This window comes from Herpailurus yagouaroundi, unplaced genomic scaffold (genome assembly GCF_014898765.1).
Source record: "Herpailurus yagouaroundi ecotype Mexico unplaced genomic scaffold, PumYag 162, whole genome shotgun sequence".
In the NCBI taxonomy this organism is placed as follows: Eukaryota; Metazoa; Chordata; class Mammalia; order Carnivora; family Felidae; genus Herpailurus; species Herpailurus yagouaroundi.
In genome coordinates, this window is record NW_024412403.1 from 1,246,785 (window position 1) to 1,258,809 (window position 12,025).

Consider the following 12,025-nt stretch of genomic DNA (forward strand, 5'->3'; position numbering starts at 1 on the left):
CGGGGGGGGGGGGGGTCTCCCTCCTGTTCTGATTGGGGTCAAAGAGGAAGGGGGCAGGGCCTTGTGCGAGGTGGGGAGGGGCAAGAGAAAGTCTGGGCACCAGGTTTTGTTTTAAACTTTTTAAAAAATACACTCTTTGGTTTCCTTTTATTTCTTGGGGGTTACATGAAACGTGAACCACAGAACCATACAGGAGAGTGCCAGCCAGGTCCCACCCTGGGGGCGGGCAGGGGCAGACACTCCTTAAGGGCGGCTTCCCCGCTCCCCTGCTGCTGGCCTCCCGGCCTGGCCGTCTGACTGTCCATCTGCCTGTCTGAGCCGGCAGAGCCCCTACTTGGAGGAGGAGGTCATGAAGCTGTTCTCGATGCAGAGCACGATGAAGGCGTTGCGGCAGCTCGCGGCTTTCTGCGCCAGCAGCCTGCCCGCCAGCAGCGAGGAGGCCTGGCCAGCCGCCGCCGCGTCCTCTGTCCGCCACGTCTCGCAGTAGCTGTCGGTCAGACGGCGCCCGCTGGGGTCCGAGCCGTGCCACACGCTCTTCTGAGGCCTGCGGGAGGCAGCAGCCATCAGCCGCAGGCCCGGGCCCTGACCCCCAGGATCTGGACCACTCCGGGCAGGGGAGGGCGTTTCCCAAAGGCCCCAAGGCCCAAGGTGCGGCTGCCTGTGGGGCCGTCCCTGGGGGCTCCACCTCCCAGAACACACCCCCTGCGGCCTCTGCTGGGGAGCCTACCAGGCAGGATGCTGCAGGACGTCTCTGCCGTCGAAAGAGAAGACGCGGGCCCCGGGCTTCAGCTGGCCCTCGGAGCCGGAGAACAAGGCCTCCCAGCTGGGAAACAGCACCTCGTCCTGGGGAGGGCGGTGTCGCAGGACTCACTCCCGCCCCAGGGACGCCCTGCCGCGGGGCCTCCCCCCCCCAGGTCTGCGGTGAGGCCACTGCCTCTGGCCCCGAGGCGCGCTGGTGCTCCCCAGCTCCCAGGAAGCACTCGGCGGTGGGAGAGAGGCATGGGGACCGCCCCAGAGACGGTTCCCAGCCCCGGCTCGGAGGTGGCTGCGTGCGAGGGCCCGGCCCTGCCTCCTGCCCCTGAAGGCGCCCCGTGAGATGGGGTGGCTGTGGGGGGTTGGGGACCCCGCCGGACCCCCGCCCCTTGCCCCACACGGGAGCCCTCACGCACCCGGAGGTTGACGATGGGCACGCCCGTGCGGTCAGCGCGGCGCACGATGCTGTAGAGGTCCTGCAGCCGCGAGGACAGGAAGGCGCGGAAAGTGCCCGCCAGCCCCACGGCGCGCGCCTGCTGAAAGCACTGGAAGTCCGCGCCCCGGATGCCGCGCATGCCGCCCGGCTGGGGGCTGTTGAGTGCGACCAGGTGGAGCTGTGGAGGGGTTGCGGGGGTCAGCCACCAGCCCCAGGCCGGCCGAGGAGCTGAGCGTGCACAGAGAGCCTGCGTGACCGGCCCCGGGAGCCCCAAGAGGACCAGCCCAGCCCCTCGGCCTAGGGCAGCAGGGACCGCGGTGGGCTGGGGGCCAGGGGGTCCAGAGTGGCAGCCGTCAGGCCCCCACCCCTGCCCGGCTCCTCGGGCTCTCCCGCTTCTCGAAGGCCCAGAGAGCCCTCCCATCCTGGCAGCCCTGGGAGTCCGCGGGAGCCGAGGGGCTGGTGGGTCACACTCACCACGGGCTGGAAGTCCTGGTGGGTGTGGGTACGGGCGGGCCCGCCTGTGGGGCGAGCCGGCTGGACGCGCAGGTAGGGGCCGTGGTGGGGGGCGCCAGGGTAGGGCCGGGGGTCCGGCAGGCGCGGGGGGCCCGCCAGGATGTCATCCGCCCGCCACGGCCGCGCCGTAGAGTGGGTGAGCTCCCGCCGGGGGTACGGGTTGCCCTCGTGCAGCTGCACCAGCGGGGGCTGTAGGGCGGCCACCTCGTTGTCCTGCAGACGCAGAGGCAGAGGCGCCGTGGGGGGGGGCTCTGCCCTCCTGTCCGGGCGGCCCTCTCCTCCTGCACCTGCGGCTTGTGCTCTCGTAAGCTGGAGGGGGCGCCCTGCCGGCCTGACGTGCAAAGTGGGTGGCTGGCCCTGCGCTCAGGCACCCCGCCCCGCTCAGGACCACATTCCCTGACCTTCCAGCCCCCCTCACTGCCACCCAGACACACAAGTTCTCCGCTCCTTACGCCCCGTGCGCCCACCTCGGGTGATCTGCACCGACCCCCCTTCCCCTGTCCTCCCCCAGCACCCAGTGCCTCTGACACCCCATGTGCTCTGTGACTAGGCACCTTTCCCTGCTAAGACGATAAAACAGGTTGTCTATCCTCCGTCATCTTTGCCACCTTTCCCCCAGCCCGCGAGCTCCGCAGGGGCCTCGTGTGTCCCGCAGAGGCAGGGGCCTCGTGAGCCTCTGTGAGCGGGCGGACTCGCCGGGAGCCCAGGACACACACTACCTAACGCAGCCTCGGTCCCGGGCCCTTTAAGAAGTGCTGGCTTAGAAGAGCCGCAGCAGTGGGAAACCTGAGTATGTGGGCTCCTCCGTCCCCCGGGCCCCGCACTCGGAGAGGGGTGGGCAGCGTGGCCCGAAGGGAGGCGGCCTCGTGGCCTGCACACCACCTCCCACGCCCAGCCCCCAGAGCCCCAGGCGTGCCGGGGACGCGAGGCCGTGCTCGGCCTGCCACCGTGGAGCCCCGGCCAGACGTCCCCCGGGCTCCAAGCCCTGAACTCGGCTGCGTCCTTACCGTCCCACGTGGGAGGGGTGTCCGCGCCTCCAGCTGAAAGAAAACGCAGGGGTCACCCCAGCAACCCTGACGCCTGGCACCCCCGCCCCGCCCCAGCGGAAGCCGGCACGGCTACACCCTGGTGCCTGTGCCATCAGCGGGCGCACAGCACCTCACATGCATCGGCTGTAAGAAGTGGGAGTCACTTCTCTGTAAACCCCAAACTGCTCGGAAGGCCCGGAGTTAAAAAATAAAGAAACGTGAGGAGGGAGCACGGTCACTGCATGAGGCGCTCACCCCACAGGACAACCGAGACCAAGGCTCAGGCTCGCTGTGGGGGGCCCCCTTCCCCCCCACATGCTCTCCTGAACCCCAAGCAAGCTCGAGAAGGTCTCCTGCCCTTTCCCCGTGCAGGTAACTCACCAGGACCTTCCGGAACCCATTCCGGACCCGGACATACAGCTCCTCTGTCTCAGCCACAAAGATGAGCCAGCCCTCCGGAACCTCCGGCACCTTGTCCAGCATGGTCTGGTACGTGGCCCAGATCCTTACCTGCTGGAAGCCCGACCCAGTGGGTGCCCTCGCACACAGGCAGTGTCTGGGCTCATGGGGGGTGAGGGGAGGACACTTCCGGATGAGGGACAGTCCTGAAGGCTTAAGTGTGTTCCTTTCTCGATCAGGCTGTTCCCTGAGAATGCTCTGTGGCACCGGGACAGTGAGGCCACCCTCGGGGAGGGCTGGATGCCAAGTGCCCACGTGCCCGGTGAGCCCTGCTGGGGACCCTTCTTAATGGCTGTCCTCCCTTGTCCTCCCCTGCCCACCCGAGTCCCACGGCCACCCCCAGGCTCCCCGTTTTCTGCTTTGCAAACCACATCTCAGGGCTGCCGTGCATCTGTGCACGGGGCAGGGCCAGGCCCGGTGCTGGGACCCTCCGGAGCAGGCCACCCACAGGTCTGCAGAGGGGAGGGCGGCCGGGCAGGCGACTGGGCAGCAAGCATCTGACCGGTAAGGAACACGGGGCCCCTTACCCCTGAGGAGGTGCCCATGGTTCCAGGGGGTCCGGGGGGCCCAGGTGGGCCTGGGGGGCCGGGAACACTGATTGCTGCAAGAGAAGAGCCAGAGATGGGAACGCATGGCCCTGGCTGGACGAGGCCGGAGACCAGGTACCCGCCCCTGCTTGACTTACTCTGCCTGTAAGGGCCGGGGAAGGAAGGGGGCCCTGGGGGCCCGGGGGGGCCGGGGGGGCCAGGAGGCCCCTGACGCCCCTCATGGCCGATGCCAGGGGGCCCCTGAGGTCCAGGTGGGCCTGGCTGGCCCCGAATGCTCTCTCCCTTGGGACCCTAGGGGAGACAACAGAACATGTGGCAGAGGCCCTGCGGGGAGCCCCCTGCCTGCCCCCACGATGGCCGGGGAAACCTGGCCTCCCACACGGTGTGCTCTGTGCTGGGAAGGGATCCCAGAGCACGCCCTGGACAGAGGTTCGGTCCCCCAAAGGCCCTCGTTCCCCCTCCATCCCTCAGGCAGAAGCTGGGGCCTGTGCCCCTGGAATCTTTTAGGGCAGATGGTCTCCCTGAGGGAGGGCTGGGTGAGGGCCCCTATGCCCCCCATTCTCCCGGCTGGCTGGGGGGGGCCCAGGCCGTGACCCACCAGGCCTGCCCCGTGTCCCCCCCTGCCAGGAGTGGGGGCAACCTTTTGGGCCTTGCAGGCATCCACAGCTGGGCTGGACCTGGCCCAGGACGTTGGGGACACGGGCTCTGGCTCGGGCCTGCAGGCAGCCAGGAGTCCAGACTTACCGGAATCCCAGGGTAGCCTGGCGGGCCGGGGGGGCCGGGCACACTGGAGCCGAAGAATCCGCCACCCCCGGGCTCACCCCGTTCGCCCTTCTGCCCCGGGTCTCCTCTATCACCCTTCTCCCCCTGTGGATGGAAATGCCGGTCTGAGACAGCCCGGCTCCCGCTGCTGACCTGGGAGGGGCAGGCCGACCCCCGGAAGCCCCGAGTGGGCAGGGTGAGGCAGCCGGAAGCTTCTGGAGCCCAGGAGGTCCGGCACACCCTGCGGGACAGGACTTGTCTCCCCACCTTCTGAGCCCCCAAGGAACCCAGCCAGGGTGGGACAGGCGACGGGGACGCGGGTGACACCCACCTTCATTTCAGCCTCCAGCTGGAGGAGGTCGAGCGGGAACTGCCCTGTAGGAGAGATGGGGCGCCAAGGTGAGTGTCTCGGCAGCGCCATGCCCCCCCACCTACAGCTGCTTTCGTTGCCTTCTAGAACGTCTGTTTCTGGGGGGCCCCCTGCAGTTTGGTTACACTTTTGTTAATGGCGGCCCCGGAATGTTTTAGGGGTGCAGCAGCAGGACCGGACAGTAAGGCTGGTTCACACCCGTGGCCTCACTGGTGGGGACACAGGAAGACGTGTGTCACCTCGTGATGGGAGTTCCAGGACGCGTCTGGCGGCTCGGACGGTTCCCCGTGACGCCCGCCTGCCTCTGGCGGCCACAGGTCTGACCTCCTTTTGTAATGGCACCTTTTTAGAATTTCTTTTTGTTTATTACCAGTTGATTTTTGTGAATCGCCCCTGTGACCTTGGTAAGTCTACCTATTAATTGCAACGGTATGTTCTTTTGGGTGGTTGATGTTCCCAAACCCGTCTGTACAAATGGCAGGTACTTCTTCCTTCGCAACCCTCCCCACCCTCCGGGGGCAGCGGCCACCACCCTGAGCACCAGCCACCCTGCAGCCCTAGCGAGGGTGGAGGCGGAGCAGCCCTTTGCCCCTCGCTCGCTGGCTCGCTCGCTCGCAGGGCTCCCTCCTTTCTCCGTCCTGCAGGGGGCGTGCCAGGATTAGCGGTCTTTCCAAAAACTACCTTGACTTGCAAATGGTTGTTCACTCAGCTTGAGCTGTACCATTTCTTCCCTTTTCTTTGCTTTTCTATGTTAATTTTACTTTACTTTTTAACATAATCTCTTGTCAAGTTGCCTGACATACAGTGTGCACAGTGCGCTCCTGGTTTTGGGGGTAGATTCCCGTGACTCTTTGCTTCTGTACAACCCAGTGCTCATCCCAAACAGTGCCCTCCTCAGTGCCCATCTCTTTTGCTAAAGGTAAATTTGCTATTTGTTTTCTGACTTCTTGAGCTGAGTGCTGAGAAACGTGTCCCGCTTGAGGCTGTGAGTTCCTGAACAGTTAACAGGACCCGTGGCCTGGGGCCCAGCTGGGCCGGCCGATGGGTGCGTGGCCCCCATCTGGGGGGGGGGGTCCTGCTGCCGCGGGGCCGCTGCGGCCACGGACTCGGCCGGGGCCTCACCACCTTCCACCTGCCGGTTGTGAGTGGATCCTCCTTATCTGGAAGGGAAGTGCGCTGCTCTGGGGTCATCTTCCAGGTGTGTCTGTGACGCTGACTTCCTGCTCGCTTTCTGCCAGGCGAGGGCCCGTGTGGTGAAGACAGGGTCCCCGTGTTGCTGCCAGGGCCCCAGGGCCCCAGGGCCCCAGGGCCAGGTCGGGAACTCCGTCTCCTGCCTGAGCTGTTCTTTGTGAGCTGGTGCCGTCACTTCCTGAGAGCCGGCCATACCCCCACGAGGACGGATCTGTGTCGTCCTTCTCCTGTCGGTTGCTGCTCTTCACGTCTTGAAGCTATGTTGTTAGAGGCACAGGATTTGGAATTGCTGTATTTTTCTGGTGGGTTTACTCCTTTTTCATAATGGACTTTTTTTTTTCCGAGTTTCTGGCAATGTTTCCTGCCTCAAGGTACACTCGTCTGATTTCTCACACATAAACAGATATTTGTACACACACACACACACATACAGGTGCATTCACAGACGCATGTAGACACACACCCATGCAAAGGTGCACATTCACACACAGGTGCACATGTGCACACACACAGGTACATTCACAGATGCACGCAGGTGCACACACACCCCCATGCACAGGTGCACACACACACAGGTGCATTCACAGATACACAGGCACACAAAGGCACACATATACATAGGTACATGTACGTGCACAGGTGCACTCACACGTGCACACACAAGAACACGGGCACGCTCACACATACAGGTGCACACGAGCGCACAAGCACACAGGTGCACTCACAGATGCACACACGCGCACACAGGGGCATGCACACACACAGGTGCACATTCACACACACAGGTGCACACACAGGTCTGTTCATAGATGCGGACACATGCACACGGGAGCACACACAGGTGCACATTCAGACACAGGTGCACACACACAGGTGCACACATGCACACACACAGGCTTGGTTTGCCTGCCCCTGTCCCGCATTCAGCTTGTGTGTCTGTCCTCATATTTGCAGTGTCCCTCGTAAGCGGCATATGGTTTTGTTTTTATCCAACTGCCGACGTTTACCTTTAACGGAGTATTCAGTGGGTTCCCGTTCGGTGCGCTTACGGACAGATGTCAGTTTGAACCAAGTATGTTAAATGTGCCTGGTTCCATCTGCTCTGTGCTCCCTTTTCTCTCCTTTCGTGTCGTCTTCAGGGTCCGGTAATTTTGGTGCCATCCTCGCCGGGCATGCTTAGTTGCGTGGTCCTGGCCCGTCGTTGGCTCCACCCCCGGAAGCGGCGAGGTATGTCCCGCTTCGACCACGCTGAACGAGGGCAGCGGTGCGCTCCTGGGGGTCTCCCCTCCAGCATCGCCTCCTTCTCGAAGGGCCCTTGCCATCTGTCCCGTCCCATCAGGGCGGGTCCTCCGACGGCCTCGCTCTGAAGGGGGTTTCCGCCGACGCACACAGGCCATCTTTACGTCGTCCTGAGGCCTCTTCTCTGGCGTCTGTCTTCCGTGCGGAGGAGTGAGGTCCTGTTGGTCGGTGGAGCGAAGGGCTCCTTCGGCCTCAGAAAACCCTCCGCCGTGACGCCTCCAGGTGCTCTCCCGCCGGCGCCCCCGCCCCCGCCGCGGCCCGCGGCCTCCACGCAGACCCCTCTCGCTCCCCTCCCGGTCTCGTCTGCCGAAACTCACGCGGCCTCCTCGGGTCCAGTGGCCGCGCCCCTCCACCCCAGAACGGCACCGGGTTCTTTCCAGGGTCCCGGCTCCCTGCGCTCACCCCCACCTTCCCTTTGCTGGGGCGCCGTCGTGATTCAAGCTCCCACCCTGGCTGGCTCTCCTGGGGGCCTGTCTCACCTCTGCTCTCCTGCCTGCACTGCGGTCCGTCCTGGCCATTTTGTTCACCTGCTCAGCCTGAATCGTAGGCCCTCGGCGAGCTCACCTTCCTCAGGGAGCGGCTTCTGCCTCCAGCAGTCCTCAGGGAAAACCCTGGGTCTCAGCCCCGCCCGGCGGCCTGTCTCTGACCCCGCCCTTGCTCTGGGCTGCAGCCCCCCCCTGGGGGGGGGGGGGGCCCGGTCGGCCACCCTGTAGTTGTCACTGCCTGGGGCTGGGCGCCCCGGCCCTCTGGGCTTCTGTCCTGCTAGCCCCCAACAGCCACCCTGTCGTTCTCTTTTGTGTCATTCAGCAGTGGAAGAATCTGGCAGAGTCGTCCCACCGTCCGTCCGTCCGTCCCTCGGAAGGAACCTGCGAGGCGCTAAGACTTCAGCCCCAGGGCAAGCGGGCCAAGGGAGGACTCCACGCAGCCGGCAGGGGCCCCGCTCCACCCTTCAGCCCCGCTGTCCTCGAAGCCCTGGGCCCTGAGGCTTTGGGCCAACTAGGGACCAAACCGCCACAGATGCCGCCGGGCCCCATACGCCTGGAAGGGGTGTCCTTCCTCCAGGAGGGCACGGGTAACCACAGAGGACAGTGCCGGGGACCCACCCCAGCCCGGGGCCGCTTGGAGCACACTCACCTGGTGGTCCTGGTGGGCCCACTTCTCCTTTGTCACCCTTCGGTCCAGGAGGCCCCTGGTACCCTGGAGGGACAGAGACCCAGGAGTGCCCATCATCGAGCTGTGACAGGGCCCTTGGGCCATGCCCCTGTGCCCCGCTCACCCCCAGCCCTTGTGAGTGCTGCGTGCACTAGCCTGGACGGGGGAGGAGCACCACACGAGTTTGGGAGCCTTCAGAGCAAGAGCTTTTGTTGAGCAGAAGCACTCGGGGGTCCCACCCAAGGGGCTGCCCCTGGAGGCCACACCACTCCCGCGGGGCGGGCGCGGGCTGACAGAGCAGGCCCGGGCAGGGGGCAGATCTAAATTCCGCACGCGAGTGGGCGTCTACTCAGTGTCCGGGGCTGTCCCCCGCGAGGCTGCCAGGACGGCCGTGCTGGGACGACCCGGGAGGTCCCGCGAGAGGCCCGTGATCACTCTGGAGCAGGGGACATGGGCCAACGAGGCATTCCTGCTTCCCCTGGAGCCCAGGCTCACAGGAGGAAGTCCTGCGGCATCCAGCATCCCCAAGAGAAGCCACCGCCCCAGCCACCGCGAGGCCCCAGGGGCCCTCACCTGGCAATCCTGGAGGTCCAGGGCGGCCAGACTCCATGAAGGCCTGCAAAGAAGCTGGCCAGTGAGGCGAGGGGCTCTGCGGATTGAGGGCAGCACCACCCCAGCGGTCTCTGAGCCCGGGGCCCCAGCCCTCTGTGAGGCCACACAGACACCAGTCCCCCGTAGGAGCATGGGGAGGGGGAGGGGGAGGAGACGGGGGTTTGGAATCAAGAGCCCTGATTGTGATATGACCTGCCCCTTAGGAGTCACTTCATGTGGCTGAACCTTGTAAAACAGGGGTGTCTGCCCCCCAGGACCACATGGCTCGAGGTTCAGGCTCCCAGATGCAGAGAACCCTCACTTCCCCAGGTGGGGTTTGTTTTCTAATGGAGTACTGGCCAGCCCCCTGCCAGAAATTGGGGTGTCCCCTCCCTGGGAGAGGCTGACCCCTCCAGGGGGTGGCTGGTGGATAGGGCCTGTGAGGAGGGGAGTGGGGGTACTCACGTTGCTGTCATAGACGGGAGTCCCGGGAGGGCCTGGGGGTCCTGGAGGCCCCGGGGGACCGGGTGGGCCCTGCATGGGGAAGACAGAACACGAGGTCAGTCACGTTCACAGCCAGGCCGTGGATGTGACCAGGGCAGCAGATGTGAGGGGGAATATTTCACTAAATATCTCACTAAAATCAGAAAACTGAACGTGTGTGACAGCATATAATCAGGAAGCATCCAGTCTGGTTGTGGCTGTGGGGCCCCCAAGCACAGCTGCCCCTTTCAGAACGTGCCTGGGGGACGTGGAGAGGGCGACAGGACTGGCGGGGAGCACGGAGACTAACGCAGAGTCTGGGAGCTCATCTGTGTATTTCCACGTTCAAGGCAGAGCCCCAGGAGGCCCAGAGGCCAGCAGGCTGAGCCCATGTGTGAACTTTCATCTACTTCTTCACAGAAAGAGAAGAGACAGCCACCCAGGCGGCGTGCAAAGCACTCATTCTGGCAGTGACCTGCTTACTGGACAAAGCACCAGCCTGTGTAACTCCCGCTGCGTCAGGAGTGAGACCAGGGCCAGTGAGGTCGTGCAAACCTCAGGACCCGGCCCCGCCTGCCCTGCGGTCGCCTCCTTGCAGTGCCCCACTGAGGCCAAGGACAGAGGGACTGGAGGCAGCACAGAGGTGGGGTGTCGGGCCCCCAGAGGAGCCGCTGGAGGCGGAGCCCTGTCCCAGCAGACTCCACGGGGCACACATGCGCCCTTAGGTCAGAACTGACTCGCCGTCTGCCCTTAGGTCAGAGGTGCGGAAAGGATCCCGGCGCCTGTCTTGCTTGTTGAGGCCCGCGACCCGTCTTTGTGTCACTACTTCAGATCGCCGCGAGATGTCACCTCCTGCCTCTTGAGTTTTCACGAGGCAGCAGCCACATTGAGGCCACGGGAAGAAGGAGCCACGATGAAGAACCAGCAGTGATGGCAAAAGCAGAAAAGTGGGGACCGTCTGACACGCTGGCCTCGGGACCCCACGCCCCGGCCCGGGCCGTGGGAGCAAAGTCACCGAGTGCACCTGGCAGCTGGCTGGGTGCCCGGCCGCGGGATCGGGAGCAGGTCCCGTGTCTGGAGGCCCCCTCTTAGGGAGAAACGGATAAAAACACCCAGGCTACCAACATAAACCCTGCTCAGAAGCCGGTGAGGCGCTGAGAGTCAGGCTGTGGTGCTGAGTGAGGGGGCCCACGCGGCCGTGCCCTTCCAGAAGAGCCACTCAGGGCCCCTGTCCCCGCAGCTCAGCTGGAGTGTGCGCGCACATGTGTGGGGTCCTCGTGCCAGAGGACCGGCCCGGTGTGGTCACGGCGCAGGGCCCTCCACGCCCCTGGGCGTCCCAGCCACGCCGTCCGCCCCTTGGGGGACACTCACCCTCACACCAAAGCCGACGCTGGCATGTCCTGGCTCCCCTTTCTCGCCTTTCAGTCCGTTCATCCCGGGGCGACCCTGGGGCAGGGCACAGGGGCGGTCACTGCCGGAGCTGGCTCACGCCAGCCTGGCCAGCTCTCGGTCCCCGCCCAGGGTCTCCTAGGGCGCCAGCCCCTCTGGCCCGAGCCGCCCACAAACGGGCTGGGCAGCCCTAGGCTTCGTCCTGGAGAAGCCGTCCCTAGGCGGGGTGGTCCCTGGGGGCAGGGCAGGGGGAGGAACTGTGGTCTGCGGCCCCCTAGGCCCCCAGGGGCCAGGCCCGAACGAGATCCTGGGTCCTTACCGGCCGCCCAGGGAAGCCAATCTCCCCTTTGTGCCCCGGCCGTCCATATGGACCCTGCAGGAAGGAGGAGTGCCTTTCAGGAGAGCAGAGGCCGGCGTCTGCCGTGGCCTCCCGCCCGACACCTGCCTCCGTGTTCGCCAAGCACGCCCGGGTGTACGCTCGGGCCACCACGCCCGCTCAGCGGCCAGGCCGTCACGGCGCCTCGTGTTCTGTCACACCGCGCGCGTGTTCGCGGTGGGAGGCGTGCGCCTACTCACCGGCGGTCCTCGGAAGCCGGGCTCTCCCTGAACAGGAAACCAGAAGGCGCCGTCAGATGGCCGGCGGGGCAGTGCCCGAGGGGCTCCGACCGTGCCAGGGACGGAAGGAAACGGCAGAGGGAGCATGCTCTAGATGGGGGTTTTTGTCCCCAGGGAGCACGGACGAGGCCTGCCGTGGGGGCCCCCCCGACCTCGGGGCCGGCCTGAGTTCTCTGGGCCCTGAGATCTAAGGTCCCACTGCCCATCCCAGACAACCCTGGGAGACTTCAGGGCCCCTCCGGGCCTGTCCCCCACGGCCACTGAATCTGGGTCCAAGTCCTCCCCGCACCCTCTCAGGGCCTGTCTGGGGGTGGGGGCTGAGGGAGGAGGGCCGGGACCCCTCCACGGTGGCAGCACCCAGAGGCAGAGGGGCAGCTGCATCCTCAGGGAGGGGCGTCTGCAGGTGAGGCCCCTGCTGAGTCCCCCTCCTCCAGAG

General features: G+C 65.3%; 1 protein-coding gene and 1 long non-coding RNA gene across 8 annotated transcripts in view; one reads left to right on the plus strand and one right to left on the minus strand.

Moving 5' to 3' along the window:
• Positions 1-104: 104 nt before the first annotated feature.
• The window catches only part of COL18A1 (collagen type XVIII alpha 1 chain), a 94,163-nt gene continuing 82,242 nt past the window's right edge, over positions 105-12,025 (minus strand). The window contains exons 27-42 of one of the 2 annotated variants that reach the window (XM_040483727.1): positions 11,551-11,577; positions 11,294-11,347; positions 10,957-11,031; positions 9,568-9,636; positions 9,085-9,127; positions 8,494-8,556; positions 4,831-4,874; positions 4,482-4,604; positions 3,875-4,028; positions 3,717-3,790; positions 3,112-3,240; positions 2,710-2,742; positions 1,664-1,915; positions 1,170-1,367; positions 728-843; positions 105-544 (exon numbers count right to left, since the gene is read on the minus strand). In XM_040483727.1, the coding sequence (XP_040339661.1) occupies positions 331-544; positions 728-843; positions 1,170-1,367; positions 1,664-1,915; positions 2,710-2,742; positions 3,112-3,240; positions 3,717-3,790; positions 3,875-4,028; positions 4,482-4,604; positions 4,831-4,874; positions 8,494-8,556; positions 9,085-9,127; positions 9,568-9,636; positions 10,957-11,031; positions 11,294-11,347; positions 11,551-11,577 (1,668 nt within the window). In that variant the 3' untranslated portion in view covers positions 105-330. Of the gene's footprint in view, positions 545-727; positions 844-1,169; positions 1,368-1,663; positions 1,916-2,709; positions 2,743-3,111; positions 3,244-3,716; positions 3,791-3,874; positions 4,029-4,481; positions 4,605-4,830; positions 4,875-8,493; positions 8,557-9,084; positions 9,128-9,567; positions 9,637-10,956; positions 11,032-11,293; positions 11,348-11,550; positions 11,578-12,025 lie in introns of both variants that reach the window. The other variant, XM_040483726.1, reaches the window with a different exon arrangement.
• LOC121035847 (uncharacterized) lies at positions 4,604-10,745 on the plus strand. 6 transcript variants are annotated; one of them, XR_005793106.1, is made up of 6 exons: positions 4,604-4,898; positions 5,028-5,186; positions 6,108-6,362; positions 7,200-7,581; positions 8,167-9,145; positions 9,378-10,745. It is a non-coding gene; the product is annotated as an uncharacterized LOC121035847 (long non-coding RNA). The 6 variants fall into 6 exon arrangements; XR_005793108.1 differs by lacking the exon at positions 6,108-6,362; XR_005793105.1 differs by lacking the exons at positions 4,604-4,898; positions 5,028-5,186 and having other exon boundaries at positions 5,772-6,362.